This window comes from Stegodyphus dumicola, chromosome 7, assembly GCF_044657685.1.
Source record: "Stegodyphus dumicola isolate Sdum_Otavi_A_Nest chromosome 7, ASM4465768v1".
Taxonomy (NCBI): Eukaryota; Metazoa; Arthropoda; class Arachnida; order Araneae; family Eresidae; genus Stegodyphus; species Stegodyphus dumicola.
Window position 1 is genome coordinate 186,870,350 of NC_140774.1, and position 22,455 is coordinate 186,892,804.

At 34.3% G+C, this 22,455-nt stretch overlaps 1 protein-coding gene across 1 annotated transcript in view; it reads left to right on the top strand.

Annotated features, from left to right (window-relative positions):
* The first annotated feature begins 265 nt into the window (after nucleotides 1–265).
* LOC118195717 (very long chain fatty acid elongase 7-like) overlaps nucleotides 266–22,455 on the top strand; it is a 58,896-nt gene continuing 36,706 nt past the window's right edge. Inside the window, exon 1 of the mRNA XM_035367044.2 lies at nucleotides 266–452. Coding sequence (XP_035222935.2) covers nucleotides 398–452 — 55 coding nt within the window. The 5' untranslated portion in view covers nucleotides 266–397. The remainder of the gene's footprint in view (nucleotides 453–22,455) is intronic.

Here is a 22,455-nt window from a genome sequence, read left to right on the forward strand (position 1 = left end):
CTGATAGTTGTAGAAATGTTTCTTTTTTAATGTAAAATGCGAAAATCTTATAATTAATAAGAAATATGAGAGAAAAAATATTACCCTTGGCAAATGATACTAGAAAATAATCGTACGTAAAATAAATAAAATTTACTTTTTACTTTCTTTACGAAGTTGGCGACGATTATTTGGCGCTAAAATATATCTTTTAAACTGGCAACCCATCTGAGGCGCCACAGTCGCCTTGACGTCAGCCACGCAAGAGTGCCTTGTATTTAAACGTAAAGATCGGCCCTTGTTCTCGTGGCAGTTGCACTTCGGATACGTTCGTTGTCAGGGCAGTGTTTGCCTACTTTCGCGGAGTATATTTTTAGATAGTTTTTAATTTTTTTCTCATTGTTTGTTTTCAGTCACCATGGCTTTTGTGTGGTCTCCAGTAGAATGGTATAAAAATCTCATGGCTTCAGGAGGTAAGTTTCTCATGTTTTAATATTGATATTTTGAATTTTAATTTTTGATTATTTTATCGATAATACAGCTTTTCCGTGATTTTACATTTAATTATTTCAAAAAATTTTCTTTCATTATGAAATTTCATGAATATTCTAATTCCGTATTCGGAAATCTCAAAATGGCCTTAACTGGCAAATCGTATGGGAGATTTTAATTTAAAGCATATTTTTTAACCTGTAATGTGTTAACACCCCCTTTCGAAGGAAAAAATTATGGCATATTAATTTACATACATACATTTCTGTTACAGATAATGGAGGAACTAATTAATTACGAAGTAATAAATAAATATTAATATATGGTGCTTAAAATTTTGTATTAATCAAATCTCTTATGTTTACGAGTTTATTAGTTTTGTTCAGTGTTCAACAGACTCTCATTCTGGCGAATTTTCTTTAAAGAATTGTAAAGAAAAGTAACCAGATGATTAATGTTCCAGGTTTATAAATTTTTCATTTTAACTCGTTTTATTTAATAGTATTGTGTAAAATAAAATTTAAAAATCATAACTTGCCTAAAACTGATCAATTACAGCTTAAGTTATTGACGACAATATTGGTAAATTTCATTCTTCCATGCTTCCCATATTTTTATTCCATTTCTTATGCCTGGGCTTCCCCGCCAAATTGCTGTCAGCGATGGGAAAACTGCCTTCTCTTCAGGTTTAGTTTGGTATTTGAGCGATCTTTGCTGTCATCATAACTGTTTTGCTATTTGCTACTCTTAATAGTAAATGATGTCTAAATAAATTCAAATCTATAAACTTATATTAACTTAGTATTGCATTTAACTCGCTAACGACTAAATTTTGCTGTATCGTACATAAATGTTTTAAAGCCTAAACTTTCCCTAACCTTAATCAATTAAATTTATTCAGTTTTTAGTTGTTAAAAAGAAATTGGTACTTTTAAATACATTACACAAGAATGAACGGCTCCTTAAATTAACCAGGTTATCTAAAGTACTTTGAGAATGTTCTTCTTCAAGGAAATTCTTAAATTTTATTAACGATCTCAAAACTGCTGTCGCGTTTAGGCGTAAAACTGCTGTCGCGTTTGCAAATAGCAGTCTTTTTCTCAAATTTATTATAAATATTTGTCAATAGTTACGCTTTCGTAGATTTCCCAATTTTTCCAGCATTTGTTTGCAACAGTACGTGGAGAAAGTATCTTAATGTGAGAGGTTTCTTGTGTCGCATAAAATTCTAAACCGCCTTAAGGCAGTTCTGCACTAGTAATTAATGTTGCATAACAGAAAACCGAACTGTTTAGCAATAATGTCCCAAGTAAACTACGTCACTAAAGGTGAATCTGCTTCCCTTAGAAAATTACTACTGACATATTTCAGTACATTGTGTTTATTGTAAGCTATTGCAATATTAGCCACATTTAGTTATATTCATGCTGTTGAAAGCTTAGCTTTGGAGTAAGATGTTAGTTTCTAGGCCTTAAAATGGTGGTTTCAAGATCACTAGAAAATTAAACTAGTTTTCATTTATAAAATAAGTTCGGTTTAGTCCTAGCACAATTTCTTCATCCGAGTTTGAGAAAGAATAGTGCACCGTGTCCATTATAGTTAAAAGTAACATTTAAATAATATCCCATAGTAGTCTACTCTTGCGGAGCGCATTTGTGTAACGGTACACTTCTCCGAGCTGGCATTGGTAAAATGAAAAAACAAAACTGGCTTCCTGTTTCTTACGATATGCTTGAAGAAGTTCTGCAGCACCCTGCGACCTACAGCACGTCGGGAATCATATTGGTAGAAACTTTAAGGACGATGGCCTTTTTACCAGACACCTACGGGCATGGCGACGGCAGAGATATATTGGCGCTGCAGTTCTTGGAGTATTGGCGATATTTCCTCATTGTCAGAAGTGGCAATAATATGAAATATAACCCTCTGCGATTCAAAAATGTTTAGTCGACATTTTCTAAGTTAGACGCAAAAAATGATGTGGCTATTCAGTTGGCAGTTGAGAGCACAATCTGGACACCCGTACGGCTTGCTTTCAGAAAAAATTAAGATTAATAAAATGAACAGAAGGTCTAGGGGACAGCCAGTGGATGAGACCCATGTTTGATTCCCGTTGGCGGTTTATGCGCTGTGGTTCCAAGGGAACTCCGCATTTTCTGAAAAGCAGGGCATATTCGAGCAATTTGCCGGATTAAATTGTTACCTTATCAGTTTAATTTGATTATAGAAAATAAGTTTTGGGGGAAGAGCAAGTAGCCTGGATAGTTCAGAAAATTGGCTTTAGAAGTTTATTTAGGTAATCTAAAATTACCATTTGTTTTTGGAAGCATTCGAAGTCGCTAATTGCGTAGTAACATAACTGGAAAAAGTACAAGATGGCAACTTTTATGAAATAACTTTCACTTTCGTCAATATACATTAATCAAAGCTGATTGCAAATCGTCGGATGAGTACTTCTACCGAAGGATATTTTTAAATAGAACACTAAAAACAAATTTGTAAGAACTTTAATCTTCGCGTGTTCTCGATTAACTTCAAAATTCACAAAGAAGCCTTTGAAGGTTAAAGTTGCAGAACCGCTTTGAAATTATTTTTGAGAACTGTTTTTGAGGGGACATGTTACTTAAAGACAAAAAGGGTATTTTGGTAATTATTTCTTCAGGTAGAAAATTGGGCGCATACTTGGGGAACACTCGATTTTGAGAATTTGAACAGTTTATTTGCCATTATAAAAAATTTCTATTAGGCCGTGGTGAAAGCTTAATATCTAATAAAACGTATCTTAATTCCATTTTTTGAGTTTTATGAAAAATTTTGCTCTAAAATATTAAATTTGTTCTATATAACAAGCAGAATTATAGGTAGCCCTGTTCTAGTCCAAAGTAATTTTATTGAGAGGCAGGGTTTCTGGTATTCTGAAATGTTTTTTTTAAAAAAAGCATCATACTGATAATTTAATTCCAATGAAGCTTAAAATTGTCTATTGAAATTGCTGATTTGAAGAGCAGTCTAATTTCGTACTTTTATTCTGAGAAATCTTGTTTTTATGCTGACAAAGACTGATAACTAAGATTGTAGCTTAAATTGACTTAATGTTTCTTATAAAAAAGTTAATTGAAAAGTAAATAATGATTATAAGCAACCAATTTGGACCTTGCTGTACTGCAAGACGAAATTCTCAAGCTTCTTAAAAATTCTATTTAAATAGAGTAATGTTTCATCTGCAATTAACTCGATACGGTTCTTATTGCAAGGAAGGAATTTAAGATTATTCACCGAAAAACGGTAATGAATCTACACCAGCTGGTTTATCAATAATATAAATACGAAGCGGAGTAAAAATTCATAAATATTTAAGAAACTAAAGTTACTCGTTATTTCAAACGGTATATGCGAGTGTCATTAAATATACTTCTCCATAAGGAGGTTGTGAATTCGTGTATTTTTAATTGTCGAATATATCACCTCACCCCATACTTGGGCTGTTAGGAATAGCTCCGCCCCCTTTGTCTAGAAAAATGGCATCGCATGGTGCTTCATTTTCAAGTACTTAAATTATTTTCAATACCTTTTCCTTTAATATATTTTAGAAACATTTACTACTGCTAACATTTATTAAAGTTTTTTTTACCATTTTACTTTATTTTGCGGTTGACCAATGGCCGAATGTTTGAATTCTTGAAACGACGGTAGCTCGTCCCCGGGTTTAGTATTTTAGGCAGTTCAACGGACATTAAAGGTTTCTGTAATTTTCTTCATGCTTGTGAATACAGGTAATTTTTCCCATGGAACGTCCTCTCAAAAGTTTTTCCCCAGGGGATAGACAGCCCCAGTGGTGCTTTACTAAAATCAAATCCATTTCGGTTTGCTTAGTCAATTAAGCATTCCCTGTTGTGGTTTTGTTTCCTTTTCATTATAGTAAGACTAGGTTGTGCCATGCGTTTGGCGTGTTGTAACCTATCTTAAGATTGTATGCCATTAATTCCACCTCTAGACCTTTGCATTGTATAAGATAAATGAATATCTATAGCACAGGCTTGGTTCAAATGTTTGTCTTTACTTGTTGTTTAACCCCTTGGGTACATTTGACGTCCGAGATACGTCACTTTTTCCCCTAGGAGCGGTTGACGTGTCTAAGACGTCAAACCAAAAATTCTTGGGTACATTTGACGTCTGAGAGACGACATTCACTTGTTTTCCCTAGGAGCGGATGACATGTCTAAAACATTATTTGAGGTTATGCACAATTCTGTTCATTTCATTGTAGCTTGTATCAGTCATAATAGAAGAGGCAATTACAGTATTGACATTGAACATTATTTGCTATACACTGCCCCATTATGTCAAAAACAAGGAATATATTTTATGATAGTGATAGCGAAAGTGACTTTGAGAAATCTAAAGAAGAATTGTTTAGTGATCCTGAAATTGACAATTACAATGAAATACAAAGCGAAGGTGATGAAGACGATATTGAACTAGAAAATGATGACAATTGTAATATAATATCAAGGTTTCGAAGAGTCACAAGACGTCTATCGAGCAGTGATAGTGAATCTTCTCGTGAACCAGTATCAGAGGAATGGATTTGGGAAGAAGAAGAAAATGTAGCCGATATAAAAAGTTTTTCTGAAATATCTGGAATTAATCCTTTGAGCTTGCGTAGACTAGGTAGTAATCCTACGCCTTTAAATGTTTTGAAAGAAGTCTTGAATGAAGATTTTTGGGACACTATAGTAGAAGAGACGAATAGATATACCAGACAAGGGATAGAAAATGAAGGTTCTGTAAAAAAAAAAGTTTCCTGTAAGTTCTGATGAAATGAAAGCTTATATTGCATTATGCATCTTGATGTCGCACATGAAGAAGCCAAAAATGCACATGTATTGGTCAAAACGATATGCAATAAGTACTCCAATTTTTGCCAGCACTTTGGCACGCGATAGGCTTTTGATATTTCAAACTTTCTACATTTTACGGATACTGAAGAGGAAAATCAAGATGACAGAATAAGGAAGATAAGAAATATAGTGGATTACCTAAATACTAAATTTTGTTACATTTATACTCCTAAAGTGATGTAGTAGCTATTGATGAATCGCAACCAAAAATTATATCCGTTCCACATGCAAAAATTTTCTCAAATAAATCCGTACCCAAGGGGTTAATCATAATTACTTCATAAAAAGCGATATCTTAGAAGATTTACCAGCTTGGAAAATTTTATACCTCCCTTACTGTAAAAATCATACCCAAAACATATTCCCATATTTAACTGCATTTTAAGATGTAGTTTCTCATTTTGATAACCTGCGTAGACTTTTTTGCAATTGCTCAATTAAGGAATGAGAATTTTCAATTAAGTGCTTATGTAAACCGGAATAATCAAACATAAAATTGCTCAATGAGAATCGTTAGTGATAATTCTTTGGAACGTATGAGTTAATGCACGAAGACTTGCACTCTAGCTCTGTTATGTCCAATTAGCGCTGTCGCAAGCACAAAGTTGCGACGCCTTTAGAAAACGCTGTCTCCTTCATTCCTTCGCATACAGTCAGTGGCTTTTGGGGTTAAGCACGCGTTTCAACTTCCCTGTAGCTTATTCTGTTCTAGATACCAAGCCACCACTCAACAGGAACCATTGATATTCGCAGTTTTTTCTGCACAATCTGAGAAATTTTATCTTTGTAATGAGAACTCTGCTTAGGCTCTAGATCTAATCCCGCATGGAGTACAAGTTTCAAAACTACCATGCGCTTCTCTGACCTGTTTCCGAGTTTATTACAAATGATTCTCAAGGCAATCGTCTAATTATCTCAAGATCTGTCTTCATTTCATGTGAATATTCTCTCAAAATTTCTCTTAATGCTTATTTTTTACAGATTTGCTATCTGACCTCTAAACACTTTCCTCGTATTCTTTTAACACCTTTTTTGCTAGTTTCTGATCAAAACACTTACTTTACAGAACAATGAAACTTTTCAGTATCCAAATGTTAATAACCTCTTTGTATGTTTTCCCAACATCTTGAATCTTAAAATGCTCGAGTAAACTTAATTTATACTCAGCAGTAAGGTATATTTTTAAGTCTTATAATTCCGAGTCCAAAGAGTTAAATACGTTCTACAACTACGATGAGAATTTGAAAACAAATATCTTAGGTACTATTCTATTATAGAAACTGATTCAAAAATGTATTTGTGTTTACGCACGTGCATATGCATTCTTGCATAACTCGTACTTCCATACTTGCATTTCTAAATCAGGTCCCGATAGCAGAAGAGTACCATTTTATTATAAATCTGAACAAGTATTCAATCTGATAAAGTACTGAATCACATACGTTACATCGGGGTGTAAATGTTTCGCCTCAAATCTATATTCGCTTTTGCGGTAAAAATTTTGAATGTCTAACCTTAGGCTTTCTAACTTGACGCAGACGCTTATTATCCAAGATATGCGAGATGAGTTTCTGGACGTATGGTGAAGAGGAACGAGGTGTATAAGATGAAGCCTCAAAGGCTGACAAGAAGGATTTCAAGAGGAGCCGAATGTTAACAATTTTCTGCGGGTGCTGAAGAAAGCATCTGGCAGTTAATTTTCACCACTTGTTAACTGAAACTTACTATTAGCTTACTAGCAGATCAGAGATGTGTATGGGAAAAGATTATCTAACCAAGCGTAAAATGAGACCCTTTCAATGTAAAGTATGAAGGAAATTCTATAACCGCCAAAAACACTTGAATGGTTGATCCGTAACTGATCTTTGACGCAATGAATATACATCAGTTTCATAGAATCAACGAGTTCATAAAATAAATCTTAAGCTTCAATGCGTAAAAATAAGACTTGGTTAAAACAATTCTACGGTAGGTACTTGCGGATCCGAAAGTGTTTTGAGAAACGATAAATTATTGATAGTTTTGTCAGTCTCGAACAGTCGAACATTTCTCGACCACAATATCTTGTTAATTTTTAACAAGATGCTGCGGATGAAAATAATTAAATATAAAAATTTTCTACATTTTTTACAATAGATTTAGTTCTCAAGCCCACTAACGTTTTTTTCCTTCTCAATGTTTATTTCCAAAATTTTTCCTTTTAATCCGTTAAGCACTACTTCGGTCATTAATGACCGATAGTGAAACTTCCTTTCACACTGCGTCTGTTACCGACGAGCTTTTTGTATCTGTCGCCGATGACAGAGCATGCAAAGTTAAACAATTTTACATAAATTGAGGTTTAAAATAAAATTTCTTTCGAATTTTCGTCTAGATTTTTCCACGTTTTCTTCAGAATTTTACAGCATTTTTAAATTTCTGATACTTTGCCATCTTTTTCTTAGTTAGTGACGGTATCGTCCATACCGTGTCAAGTGAAAACGTTGCTTACATTCGAAAGTAACTGTTAAGGTATTGCACATATTGGACTGCTTAAGTGCTTGAAGCTTATTACAAATCCATCATTGACGGTAAAATTAAAACAATTCATTTATGCGTTGTTAATAAAGTTACAACATAGTTCTTAACTTTTCAGATGCATTGTAACAATAATGGAAATTTTTCGAATGTCCAGTACATGTTAAACATGTTAAAAGCAAACGTTTCTTCAGTTAATGCTATCTTACTTCGTCAACAAGGGAAGAAAGGAGAATATAGTATAAAATTTACGATACAACATAAAAAAGTTTGTGAAATTTGAGCACATTGATTTACGTATTTGAAACTTAATTTGTGCTCTAATCATTGCTTGTTTACAAATCAATTAATAAGTTAAATGATTTTTATTGGCGGATTCAAAACCGATTACGGTTCTGCAGCCTTGTCACTGCTGCCTAAAATAGATTTTAAAGCATCTAGTGCCAAGGGTATCAACTTTGATGGTGAATGTTTCTGCATTTTACGTCCCTGTCTTGACAATTTTTTCATTAATCCTAAAAAAGGGGTCACGAGGACCAAGGTCATTGACCTTCATCTGACGTTCTTTTCTAACTGACCTTGCCCCAAAAGGCAAAATACAGGTTTTCGTCTTCAGAAATGGGGTTAATTTTTACCCGCCAGTTACGCATTCATATTACATATCCGAGATATATACGAAGCCATGTTAAAATCGTATTTCAGAAGCCGAGCCTTAATTTTGTGTGGTCTTGCAGATGTTAAGGTCATACGTCTCGGACCTTTCATACAGCTATTTTTAAGTGTATCCATTACATTTTTAATTTCATTGTCACTTTATGTAGTTTTTCTTTATATATCAGCTTAAAAACGGTTCTTAATTTTTATAATACTGTAAACTAATACTTGCCAATAATCAAAAGTATGTAAATTTGTAAGTTACACGAGAATGATATAAAATATTTACCAAAACTATTTATCCATCTGTGTTCCATGGACTTGCTTAATATTTGGCTCTTGCATCAGAGTACAGGAAACGTTTATACGTACTTAATTATTCTTGAAGTCATAAAGCGGTGAAATTGTATAAAACGAACTGCGAAATGGAATTAACCTGAAATTTTAAATCTACGCCCCCTTCTCTAAATACGTCTGAATATTCGAATGTTTCAGTCCGATTATTTGTGGAACATGTAAATATTTAACGAATGCATATATTAAACTTGTTTGCTTCCTTTAACGGTTGTATTTCTGCGAATTCCCTAAGCTGCTTGTGTCTATTTGGGAAGATATTAATCCTATCATTGGAAGAGTACACTTTAGCAGATAATTTAAGTTTTTTCTGGATCATTTCTATAGCACCACATTTTAACTGTTTGAAGCCTTTTTATCTGCTGCTATATTTCTTTTTTGTTTCATTTTCAAGATAAAAATGGTCAGTTTGCTTAGTATTCAAAATTAATTTTCAATCTAATTATAAATACCAACCGATGTACATTTCATCAGTTTTACTGTATTGGCGAAACCTGTGATTACTTAACCATCTTGGCTAATCTTTGGAATATGGTAACAGGTAGTTTGGCGACATTTTGGTAAGGCGATAAAGGTTACTAGCTAGGACTTTAGCAGTGTACATGGATGAAGTCAAGAGTGTTCGCAATGCCATTTTTGTGCAATTCTGGGATGTTTTTTTAAGTGAAAACAAGTCTACGTGTACATGGATACCGTGCGTGTGCAATTTTTAAAAACGCGGCAAGCAGTTTGCGATTCTGCACTTTCTCCCAATTTCGCACCTAATCTTCGTCATGATTAAGCACTTTTGTTCCATAAAAGTTCTAGCATAAGCGTAATTCGGTTAGCAGATTGTTGGAAAAAAATGTTGAGTTAAAAAAAAAAGCGCCTTTACTTCGTGAAAACAAAATGGCCTCCAAACAAAAACTAGCAGGTTGCTGTAGCATGGTTGGTCGCCAAATTTTCGCCAAAAAATTGCGAAGTTACCATAATCTAAAGATTAACTAAAATCTTATTTTGCTTAATTCACTTAAAATCTTGTCAATTTAGTACTTGAATTTTTGACAATCTTAGTCATTAAATGATGTATACTGTTGAACTAGAATACTAGATAATAATGTTGAACTAGAATACTAGATATGTATACTATTTGAACTAGAAATAAATGCAAAACTTAACATAATAGGAAATCAAAACACAGCGAAAAAAATATATCACGCTTTATAATCGCTCTGTGGTAAATAAGACGAATGGAATTTTCAAATTTGCTAGAATAAATCAAATTATAGAAGCTCCAGTAGATCTATCATATGTGAAGTTGCAATACATTTTACTTTTTCTGTTCAAAATAGAATTATGGCTTCAATTTAAGCCCTGCCTGGAGGATTATATGAACAACCTTGGTATATATTTAAAGTATAGATAATAGAACAGTTGCGAAAATGAAATTCAGACACCTGAAAAAGCAGGCTAGATTCTAGTACTGTTCATGAGCTTAGTCTAATACTTGAGGGGACAAGGCGTATCAGATAAGAGATTAAATCGTTCACTCCGGGAAAGCGAGAAAATCTTTAAAAAAATGCATACAATATACAGGACAGAAAAAATTAATTTGTTTAAGCAATGATGTTTCATCTGAAGTTAAATGGTTGACGCTGTTTAATCTAGCGAGGCATTTAAATTTTTCTTAGTTGCCGTAATAATGTAAAATGCTTTTAACTTAATCTTTGAAACCTTGTTCATATTTTGAGGTCCTGAAGACATGGGAATTTGTAGATTTATCGAAACTTCATAGCATTTCCTTCTCTTCGGACGACTGAAATTTGTTCTGAATATATAATTTCCTATGCATTCTTGTTTTCTAATTAATCTTCAAATCTTCGAAATTAAAATCACTTTGAACTAGAAATTTTAAATTTTTCATGTAAAATGGAACAGTTAAATTTTATAATTTTTTAGTTTATGCATGTATGACTAGGTCGACCAATCTGGGACGTTAAAAATAATTGAAAGTGAGACTTATTATACACACTTCATTTGCGATGCTCCATTTCACGTACCTTACCGCATCCTTGAATGTTCTAAATTTATGCAAAAAAAGTAGTTTCCTATTTTAAATCCTTTCAAATTTAATTAGAAATTGTTACTTATATAACATTAGACTCTGCATAATTTTTTATCATCTGCTGTAAATTAAAAACAAAGGTAACGCGCCTCTATTTTTAAAGAAAATGTAAATTTTTAATTAAACATATATGCTGGATGATCTTTTCCGTATAAGTACACAACTAAAAAAAATGTATAATTTTTTTAAATGGAAATTAAAACTGTTGCCTAAAATTAGTCTATCCTATACATAAATGAAAGTTATGAAATCCGAATTCGTATAGTAATATTTGTAGAATAAATTGTCAGTCCAAAAATCAGGTCATGGGTCTTTCAAATTTAGTATTTCATGTGCTTAAGTAGGGCAGTTTAAAACTTTGAATGCCGATATCTATTATCAACCCCACCAGCGGTCGAGCGGTAAAGTCGCTGAACACTGGTAGTTCGGTCAGAGGTTCGAATCCCGCGAACGGGCTGGCTGCATGGGCGTTGTCGTGTTTAACGGTGTATACGATCCAATTTCCCTTAGAAAGTCCTCCCCGAAGGCATCCTACCCCTTAGGCAGATAGCCCTAGTGTGCTTTGCCTTGATCTCAAACCAAATCTGTTATCGAAACAAACTTAGTTAATTCATTAAATCATTTTCAGTGACGGACAATGTGCTTCAGTTTAACGTTTTGGGAGTTCACTGTAGCAGTTTGCCTCGTTCTATTTCCTAGCACCAGCAGCCGAATAGTTAAATCCACGATGCACTAATTTAGCCTAGCTTCTATTCCCAACATTTCAGCGGGCTAGCTGCGTGAAATTTTAATGAGTTTCCACACATGTACCGTAACTATGTGCCAATTTTTCTTTAGAAAGTCCTTCCACGAAGGCGTCTTTCCGTATAAAATGTAGACTCGATTAAGGAATTATGGCAAAAGTCTAGTTCGTCTTGCTCAAATCGATCATCCAATAACTCATCAAGTTGCACTTTTTATTTTATAGGTCTCACCACAGTCTGAGAGAAAAAAAAAATTCTTTAGATTTGCTAGAAAAGACTGGAAACCAGACTCTGAAACAAAATGGAATAGTCACTACAGATGGAACTTTCTATCGAAAAGTTCTTTAAACTTTTGCTTACGCTTATAAAATCTCGAGTTCAGAAACGAAACCAAATCTCTTGCATACGTATGTTGGTTTCAGTTGTGTTTCTGAATGGAATGAGCAAGTGCACATTCTGGTAGTCATTACGGGCATTCATTCTTAAATGACCTATTAAATGTAACATTTTAACTCCACATCCTAATGTAGCTTTTTTAAAAGCTCTAGCATCTGGTTTGTTTCCCCAATTCTTAAAACTCAATTTGCATAACATAAATAGCTTTTGTTGATTAAAATAGGAAGCTTCAACTTTAATATGTTAAATCCATTACACACGAGTAATAACTGTTCCTATATAACTTACACTGGGAGTAAGAACACTGAAAATTTGAAAGATATTTATGTTAACTACGGCCCATCAGCGGCCGAGCGGTAAAGTTGCTGAACACTGGCCGAGCGGTAAGTTCGGTCCGAGGTTCGAATCTCGCGAACGGGCTGGCTGCATGGGCGTTTTCGTGGTTTTTCTCATGTGTAAACGAGCCAGTTTCCCTTAGAACGTCCTCCACGAAGGCATCCCTCCCCTTAGGCATCCCTCCTCTTAGGCAGATAGCCCTCGTGTGCTTTGCCATAAATACACACACACATCTATATGTTAACTACTTTAACGAAGTCATTAGTTTAAGCAATCTAAATGCTTGGGGAGAGTTTTTACCGTTTTCCTGCTATTATTGTATAGATCAGATTTCCTCCGAAATACATCCTATTGTAAAATATATGAAATTAAACATCTAGGATAAATTGTGATTAAACAAATGTACGTTTTTAATTATACATTTTTTTTCCATGAAGTCTGTATTTTTTACCTTTTGGGGACATTTTAAGTTTATGCATAGGTATCAAGTTGGTCGAAATCTTCGCTGAACGAACAGTAATACATTACATGGGAGATTATGAAGCTTGTCGACTTCATGCAAGATCGGTATGGTTCTTAACCCGTTGAGCGCGGCGCCGGCAGTGACCTTTCCGTGTGGCCGGCGTCGGTCCCTGGGGAACGGCACTGGAATTTTCGTTTGGAGACCGACAGTATTGCACAAGTGATCTTGGTCTACCAGAGGCCGAGAGGTAAAACCGCTGAAGATTGGTAATTCGACCCGGGTTCAAGGTTACAAGCGAATGTGCTGGTTGCATGGATTTTCTCCGTGCGTAACGTGAATAAGCTCCAGTTTCCTTTAAGTAAAATACGAAGATTTGTTAAAAAATAGTCTCAATGAAATGTGATCAAATTTAGTTTTAATGAAATGTATTGAAACATTCTGAACAAAAATACGGCTTAGCTCGCTGCCGGCTGAACGGAAAGGACAGCAAATTCGGCGCCGCGCTCAACGTGTTAACTGTGGTGGCTGACAACACAATAAGGATGACCTCGGGTTATATTCTTTTTAAAGGAGTTTTAAAATTTAAATATGTTTCGTTATTAAAAAGTTGCATTTGAACGTTTCTAAAAGGTAAAGTTACCAAAACTGTTAATTCTAGTTACCGAAAGAATTAATTTGAACCGAATTATGCGAATTTGCTTCAGCCCTTCGCACTCGAGATCGTTTTTGTTCAGGCGAAGCGGCAACTCGAAACGGTTTTGCGCTTATTTAAAGAATTTCTTACACCTAACTTAAAATGATTTTCAGAAACCTAATGGTTCCTTTATGTCTGAAAATACTTGCGATCCTGCGTAACTTTCGCCGGATACCAGTGGCATTTGCTTGTTATCCATTCTGAATTTTTCTACGGAATCGCTGTGGCTTTCACATTCACTATCTTGATTTTTAGCCTTCTTGCACCTTTATCGTTGTCTTCATCACTGCTTTCTCTCTCTGTCAAGTAGTCTATGTGCACAGGTACAATTGCTCTTTTTTAACGAAGTATGGAACTCATTTTCACTTGATTCCTTCATTGTATTCCATGCTTACTGTGTTCCGTAACTTTGAAAATAATAGCCCTATTGTCCCGACTGTCGATTTCGAACTAACATCGAAGATGCATATATAAAAATAAATTTTAAAATGTTAAGGTTAAAGATTTGTAATTTTTATACGCATGTATTGAATGCACTCGTGAAGCGATATTTCCCAAATGGAACCTAAATAAACATCGCTGCTTCTCGAATAATCGCTTGTAACCGAGTGTGTGATCAAGAGTTGCCTCGAGTTGCAGCATCAAATAAAGTGGTGACCAAGAATCACCTCTCCAGTGTTAATTCTGACGATCTTGGTCTACCAGAGGCCGAGAGGTAATTCGAGCCGGGTTCAAGGTTACAAGCGAATGGGCTGGTAGCATGGATTTTCTCCGTGCGTAACGTGAATAAGCTCCAGTTTCCTTTAAGTAAAGTCTTCCACTAAGGCATCCCTTTACTTAGACTAATAGCCTTCTTTAAGCTTATACACGACGAATAAATCAATTTATAATTTTCAGTTTTTGTGTTTTCTGAGAATGACGGTGCTTGGTCGTAGGTCTTGCACTTTCATACATTTTCATCAGTACATCCTTTGCTGGAGGTAAAGAATTGGATTAAATGCAAAATATTATTGTAACAATTAACGGGACTTGTTAAATCTGAAGAATGCTGAATAACAAATATGGCTAGATTTAAGTGTCTTATCTTTAAATGTGTACTTTTCTGAATAGCATTTAAATCAAACATTTGTAAATTTAATCGGATTGTATCTGAATATGGCGCAACAGTAACAATATTGCCTGCAGCAAATGTGCGTGTGCAGAGTCCTTAACATCCTAAAACTGGAAAATGGCTTGAATAATTCAAGGTTTCTCCGCTTGAGTAAGTCTCTCATGTGCCACTATGTAAATTAGCAATTTACCTAGACAGCAAAGAATGTCTAGGAGTAAGTTTTCAATTTATGAATACTGTTAAGATTCGAAATCAGGCTGATCGGTTAAATATCATATTCCAGCTGTTAATTGACGATTACACGAAGCTGGATGCATATCCTTTAATTCAGAAGTCATCTTTCCTTGAAGGATTTTAAAACTCTTTCAAAAGCGTAGCAAAATTTTAGTATTTGTCTTATTTCTGCAATGTTCATTATTATCGCTTCGGAATGAAAGTATTGTCTCACTCTAGCTGCAGTAGCTGAGTAGATATGCTAGTTGATAGTCCATCCTAAGTCCAGTTTCCCTTGGAAGATCCTGTATAATTGCTCTTTCTTTAGACAAATAATTTTAGTGTACTTGCTGTACAATTACTTTACCTTCCTGAATCATCACCTCTTTTCCTGAACAAAAGTGCTCGAAATATAATTTTCTGAAAACAGTTTCACTTTCTGAAGCGTATCCAGCTGCTGACTTAATTTCAGAATGTGTTTTATAATTTAATTTTTTATAATTTTTATAATTAAATTTATAATTAGGTCTTTCGTATACTGCATACGTTATTTTTAAAGTTTAAATTTTTTTTCACCAAAGTCAAGGCTAAAATCCTTCTTGAGATCGTAAGTTTGTTCAGTTTTAGCACCAAGAGGAGCCAAAGGAGTGCTATCCGTTAGTGCAGAATTCTGCTGCTAATTTTTATTTTCTTAATTAGCTAAAGCATAACTGACTTGACAATGAAAATCTGATGCTAAATATGCAATATTTCTTAATTTCTGTAGCTTTTTTGGTTGAATGAACTAAAATGACATTGAGACGCCATCAAATCGAATTACGTTTATAGGCGAAAACGAAGAACGTATTGCATTGCTCGGTAAAAGCCAAATACCCTTCAATGACACACTATCGCGATTACGTTCACATGAATAGATTTCTCCTAAAACGGCTGTAAATATACACTGCCATCCTAAAAATCAACGGAAAGAGGTAAATCTTACAATATGTATAATTGCGAAAGTCTGCTTGGATGTTTCTTTTAAATAGGAACGGTAGTAAATAATTATCAAGTCTAATGTTTCTTACAGTATTTGTTATGTAATAAAACTTCAACTTAAATCTGATGTGTAACTTCCGATTGCAATTTCTATGATCAGTGCAGTCCAACTTAAACCGGCAAAGGCTCGACAATGACTGAAGCGAAACAAATTTCCTTAATACCCATGACTTGAACATTTTGTCACGCAAGTATTGGCAAAGAGCACGAAATTCGAGTGCTAATTTCATGCAACTTGTTTTATATCTTTAATTTGAATGTAGTGTTATGAAATATGAATGCGTAATTGAAACTTAAATAGCGTTCTTTTGTGTTGTGAGAAAATTTCAGTGCGACACGTACTTGCATTATACTGATTAACTGATCTGCTGTGAATTTCAAACTGAATACAAAGATTTTCTGAAGCGTCTAAAACAAAATGAAAGAACATTTGAAGCACCTTTATGGCACATTAGTTTCAAAAGTCGGTTGCTTATCGAAACAATGCCCTTCTTTATGTATTGCTTACCGGGAATGATTATCTTCTTGATAAGGTCAAAATAGTCCATCTTGATTACTAAATCACGAATAGTTCTGTTATTCATGCCATCTATAAAAATTTATCTTTCCCAACTAAATCGTAAATTTCTGGGCCCAATAGCGTCCAAAAGTAAAAATCGTTTAAGGAGACTCACACCTTAAACCCCTCATGATCTTCGAATATGTGACTGTTGCAAGAATTGGGATATTTTATTTATTTTAAAAGCAATTACTTCCAACTTTTTACACCTGACTACATAATATAGCTGCTTTGGAAACTAGTAACCAGAAATTTTGTGTTGCCACAAATATTTTTGTAATTGAATCCTCTTTGTGACAAAATACTTCGCCATGCTTCCACCTTGCGCGCATGGTATTTTAAAAATGGCTAATGGTACATACTTGAAATTGGATGGAATTCTTTATATGGGCACTATTTTGTAACTGAACCAACAGTCTGATGAATATTTTAATATTAAAATATTTTATGGACGAAAACATTACAAATTTTGTTAATAAAATACGTTTTATGAACTCAACTCAATAAAATAAAAATTTAAGACAAAATTTTTAGAATTTTAGGTTCACGGTAGTTTCTAAATGTTATAAAAGCTATATATTAAATATGGAATTAAATTATGAAACAATGTTTTAAACTGTGCGCGCAGGTTGGAGACATGACGAAAAATGTTGTCACAAAACGGATTAAATTATAAAAATATTTGTGGCAACACAAACTTTCTGATGACTATTTCAGAAAGCAGCTATATTATGTAGTCAGCTGTAAAATGTTGGTAGTAATTGCTTTTAAAATAAGTTATCCCAATTCTTGCAACAGTCACCTATTCGAACATCTTATGGGTTTTAAGGTGTACGAGTCCCCTTAATACTGGTAGTTTGTTTCGGGCTCGAATAGCGGCGAACGAGCTGGCTGCATGGGCGTTTTCGTGGTTTCCCTCGTAGTTAGCGTATATACGAGCCAATTTCCCTTGGTCCTTCACGAAGGCTTCCCTTCCTTTGACTAAAGCCTTCAATTCATTTGACGTAATAAAACCAAACCAAACGTAATCTACTGTATATTGTAAGTGGAAAAGTCTTCAGATTGATAATATAATGCAATGAATATGAAATCGCTCGGGCAATTTAAACAGAGTAGTAGTTAAGTTACAATATGCTCGTATTTAAAACTTGCTTGTAAATCTTTTCCCGTGTTTCTCACTCTACATTTTTATCCAATATGATAAACGGAACCTCACGTTGGAAGATTAAAAGCTATTGATATTAATTTTCATTACATTGCTTCCTTCTAAATCGGTATTCAGTTTTAAACTTTTTCCAAACTTGCTCGTCGCCGTTTTGTGCAGTAACTGAACATGAACAACATTGATAACTATTCGTATTTCATCTTGAATAGATTCTAGCTTTGATCCAGTTTATTTTCAATTTATTAATTTGAAGAACTTCAGAATTCAGATGTTATGTCGCCACTCTTGGCGCATAACTAATTTTTTCTAATACTTTAAAGATTTGATGTAATTTTTTATGTATAAACCAAAATAAGCCAGTTCCAGCTTTTCTGTTTTACTTCCTAAAATGCGGGGAACTTAAATCTCTTTGTGAAAGTAAGATTGCGTAACTATTTTCTTCCACACTAGGTACTAATCTAAGAGATATTGGAAAACTTTCTACGAAGACTTGATGAATACTTAGTAGCAGTTACGTGAACAGTTGCACGCAATAAAATACCTATGGGTACTAAAGAGGTTTGCCTCTGCATAGTGAATCAGCTTAAAGACCTAGATTTCATATCGGCTGATTGGAAGAAATATCTAAAATCTGATGATTTTCTAAGAGCTTTTAAAATGTAAAACGTTAATCAGGCCTAATAATATTCTTTTGGCATCGTATGTTAATTTAAAAGGAAATTAATCTTCTGCTACATATTTAACGTATTGGCTCTATTTCACCGCTGTTTGATAAGACAGGTATACTAGTTCGCTGTATAACAAGTTTAATATCTCCGAAGTAATCCAAAAGTTGAAACTTTTTCAATGCGCTATTGAAGGATTTTAGGTGTTAATTTAAATTGAGATCTATTTAAATATTGTTACTAACTTATGAGTGGCGCTCTTTGTTGAGCCATGTGCTTCTGGAGGATTATGAACTAAAGCATTGATCCCTCCGGTGCCAAATGCGTTGAAAGAGAACCAATTTAGTGAACAAATTGACTGAATATGCTTGTTACACGTTGTTAAGCTGTTTAAGCATTAATTAATGTTGAGTTATAAAGCCAAAACTCAAATCGCCAGTGATTTTTGCTGTAATGCACAGTTTTATTTTTCGAAGTATCGGTAAACTTTTTGAATTTTGTTCCAAATTCTCATAGGAAATGAAATTTCAGAAATTCCATTTCAGTAACCTGGTAATTCAGGGGCTTTCAAATGATGTTTCTTTGAAACAGATGCATGGATATGCAAATTTCACAAGGCAATGGACACCATTTTGAGCTTTGTGACAAATTAATCTTGCAAGAATATTTTTACGTCCTTACCCGAAGTATGATTTTTCTCGTCAAATTAATAATCCTGATAAATATGATCCTGGCGTTTCTTAAATTTTACAAAGCTTCAAGTCAAAGAAGGCTTGCAGTAAAAATTACTATAAAGATTTGAATCTCAAAGCTCAAATTGGGCATTTACAAAATCCTTGAAAACCTAAGGCGAGATGAAGTTTGCTAGGATATTCAAAATGCAAGTTTAATGAGAGCAAATGTTAATTTGGACCAACATGTACAATCTTGTAATAGAATAGCGATAAAGTAATTAATTATAATTACGCTCTTGTACTTAAACATATCGTTTCGTGCGTTCTAATAGATTGAATGCGCACAGAATTTGTTGATGGCTTGATAAAATATATATTTTACCAAAGCTTCAGTTCTGCAACTTTCCATAGAAGTACTCTTAGTTATTTAAAATATCGCAGTGTAATCCCACTTCAAACTACTAAGACCGTTAACAATGCAATGGAAAACTCATCTGAAAGGCGTAACTCTCACGGATATCTCAATTACTCCGTAGTTGCTTCTGAACTAACAATCGGCTACAACTAAACTCGTCATCTCTCCGATCTTGATAATTTTATCCATCTGCTGCCGAGAAATCTCTCTAGTAGTTCTCGAAATTACTGGAAGCAAATGAGGGCCGAATATGGGTACGGGTATTAGTTGCATATATAGATTAGTTATTCAGTTGCAATACAAATTCTAATTTTGCGGAGTAATCGTGCTCAGCAGTCTTTGACGAAGTTCCTAAGTGGATACCTGAAATCGGGGGGGGGAATAGGATCTACGTCATCTGCAGGAAATGTAACGCTAATCATTTCACTCCGGAACATCATCTCACCTGTTTAGGACTTGTAAAGGAGGACCTACCTTCGTTTTGGACTTTTGTCGGTTCTTGGACTCGTGGATCTGGTCTAGCTAAATGGCTAATCAGTTAGGATAAGCAACAACAGTTATACATCCATTTCATAAGATTAGTGGAAGTCTAACCAAGATCTGACCCTTTTATCTCGGATAACGAGCATTCAGATTTATCTGTCTTAAAACGTGAAAAACGGTATTATAAATATCAGTTTCTGAGTACAATCCCGATATTTGTTTTATTCGTTGGCGAAAGAAATAAGACCTTTTAGTTGCTGATAGCTTTGCTAACAGGATCAGAAAGTTGCAACTTGTTCCAAGTACGACTTAAGGTTTCAAGATGTTGTTTTGTAAATTTTCAGGTATCGGCTTTTATTCAGTGACTTTGAGCAAGAATAATGACAAAGTAATTTCATTAAGGTAGCATTTAACATTAAATTTATCATAAAAGTGGGTTCTTAAATGAATTCTCGAGATGTGCACAAAAATATAAATAAACTAGATCTGATGAACTAGGTTTTGATCATTAAAATTTAACCCGGATGTTCAGTGGTTAAAATCGTTGAATAATAGTAGTTCTATACAGTATTTATTTCGCAAAACAGGTTTTTTTGTGTGGTTCCTTTAAATGTAATTTGAAAAAGGGCTAGTGTTTTAAAAATGCTCACCGAAAATATTCCTTTCCTTTAGGTAGATTATTTTTCTTATCGCAAAATTTTCAATATTTCATACATATATAGTATATAGCATATAAATTTACATATATATGCAAATAAATGTATGTTTAAACATTTTATACCAGAGAAATTTAAATTTGTATTTATGGTAGTTTTAATCAGTATTGTTTAAGCTCTCAAAGATGCGAATTTTTCTTTCTCCAAGGCTTCAAATTCATTTAGCAAATACCAAGGAAAAGGTATTTTTCTTAAGCCGTGAATTTATTTCTAAATGTGCTTTGATAGTTCTTACTTAAATTTGATTCTCCTAGAGTTTACTACACACTTTCATACTAAACAAATATGCAACTGTTGATAAATGCTGAAACTTGTGCCAATATCATACAAATGTGAATCTTAAGAGTACGGCATTCTCCAGGAGACTGTTTTGGAGTTCATCTACCACTTCCCTTGCTTCAGTTCAGTCATTCTCAGTAATATCCCTTCAAGTTTAAACTTCGTACATCGAAATGTTAAGAGATGACTGAATGCCCAAATATGATAAATGGAACCTAACATTGAAGGTCATCTACTCTTCAGGTGGAGGCAGATGTTGACCCACAAATGTCTTAGTTTGATCGCACTCAACCATTCGAAAATTGCAAATGCCTTGTCTTGAGTGTGCTATGGAAAAGTGTTAAAATTTTCATTAAAATTTACATCTCATTTACATGTAACATGATTTTCTAATTTAAAAATGTAACATGATCCAAAAGCAATGCAGCTTTGAAACTAGTTGTGGGTTTTAATGAAACGCTAGATGATATCAGTTTCTACGTATTATAAATACTTATATAATCTAAAGCTGATTACCAACGTATATAAACTAAAGCCTTTTTGATCAAAATGGCTGTATACTTGATATTTATATTCAACTTGCATTTAAACTTTCTTACAAATACTGAACCGTTCTATAATTTTAATATATCAAAGGGTGATAAATCGGCTATTAATCCAACAAATCTATTTTAATTCACTATCACATTTTCAAAATAAAATCTCAATCTTTTGGACTCAACAGCGGCTGAGCGATAAAGTTGCTGAACACTGACAGTTCGGTCCCGGATTCAAATCCCAGGGGAAGGACTGTGGCTGTTTTCGTTGTTTCTCCATTTGTGACATGTATACGAGCCGATTTCCCTTAAAGTCCTGCACGAAGGCATCCCTCTCTTTAGGCAGATAGCACTCGAGTGCTTTCTCATCTATCTATTGCATATAATAAAATAAAGTCTGTATGTGTGTGTGTCTTTCGTTCGCGCTGCGCGTAAGCTGATAGACCCACGGCTACGAAATTTGGTACATGGGTACATCTAGACAAGAGCCAGTGTACCTCGAAGCGATTTTTTCGAAATTCGAATTCGAATTTTTTTATTTTATGTTTTGTGACATAATGGGCTATATGAAAGCGAGATCTTACTCTACAGACTCCATTTTCACATCGTCATGAAACGTAGGCGCTTAGCTATTTTACAAACTTAAAGTAAATGATTTAATTTTACTTTAACCGGTTGCCGCCCAGAGGATATAGTGGTTAAGGGAGTTGGCTGCGAATACCAAAAGGGCCATGGTTCGAATCCAACAGAAAGCATTGGTTATATTTGTCCGTCCCCTCATAGGAGGCCACCTATTTTGTGCCTGCCGCATCTGGCTTTAGCAATGGCCAACATCTGTGGACGGTTTGGGCCCCGCCATTGGAAAGAAAAAAAAAATTAACTGATTTTGGATTCAGGAACTCTAGCTTCATTAGGCAAGAACCTAATGATTTTCCAATTTTATCCCAAGAATATTCCTATCTTGGTAC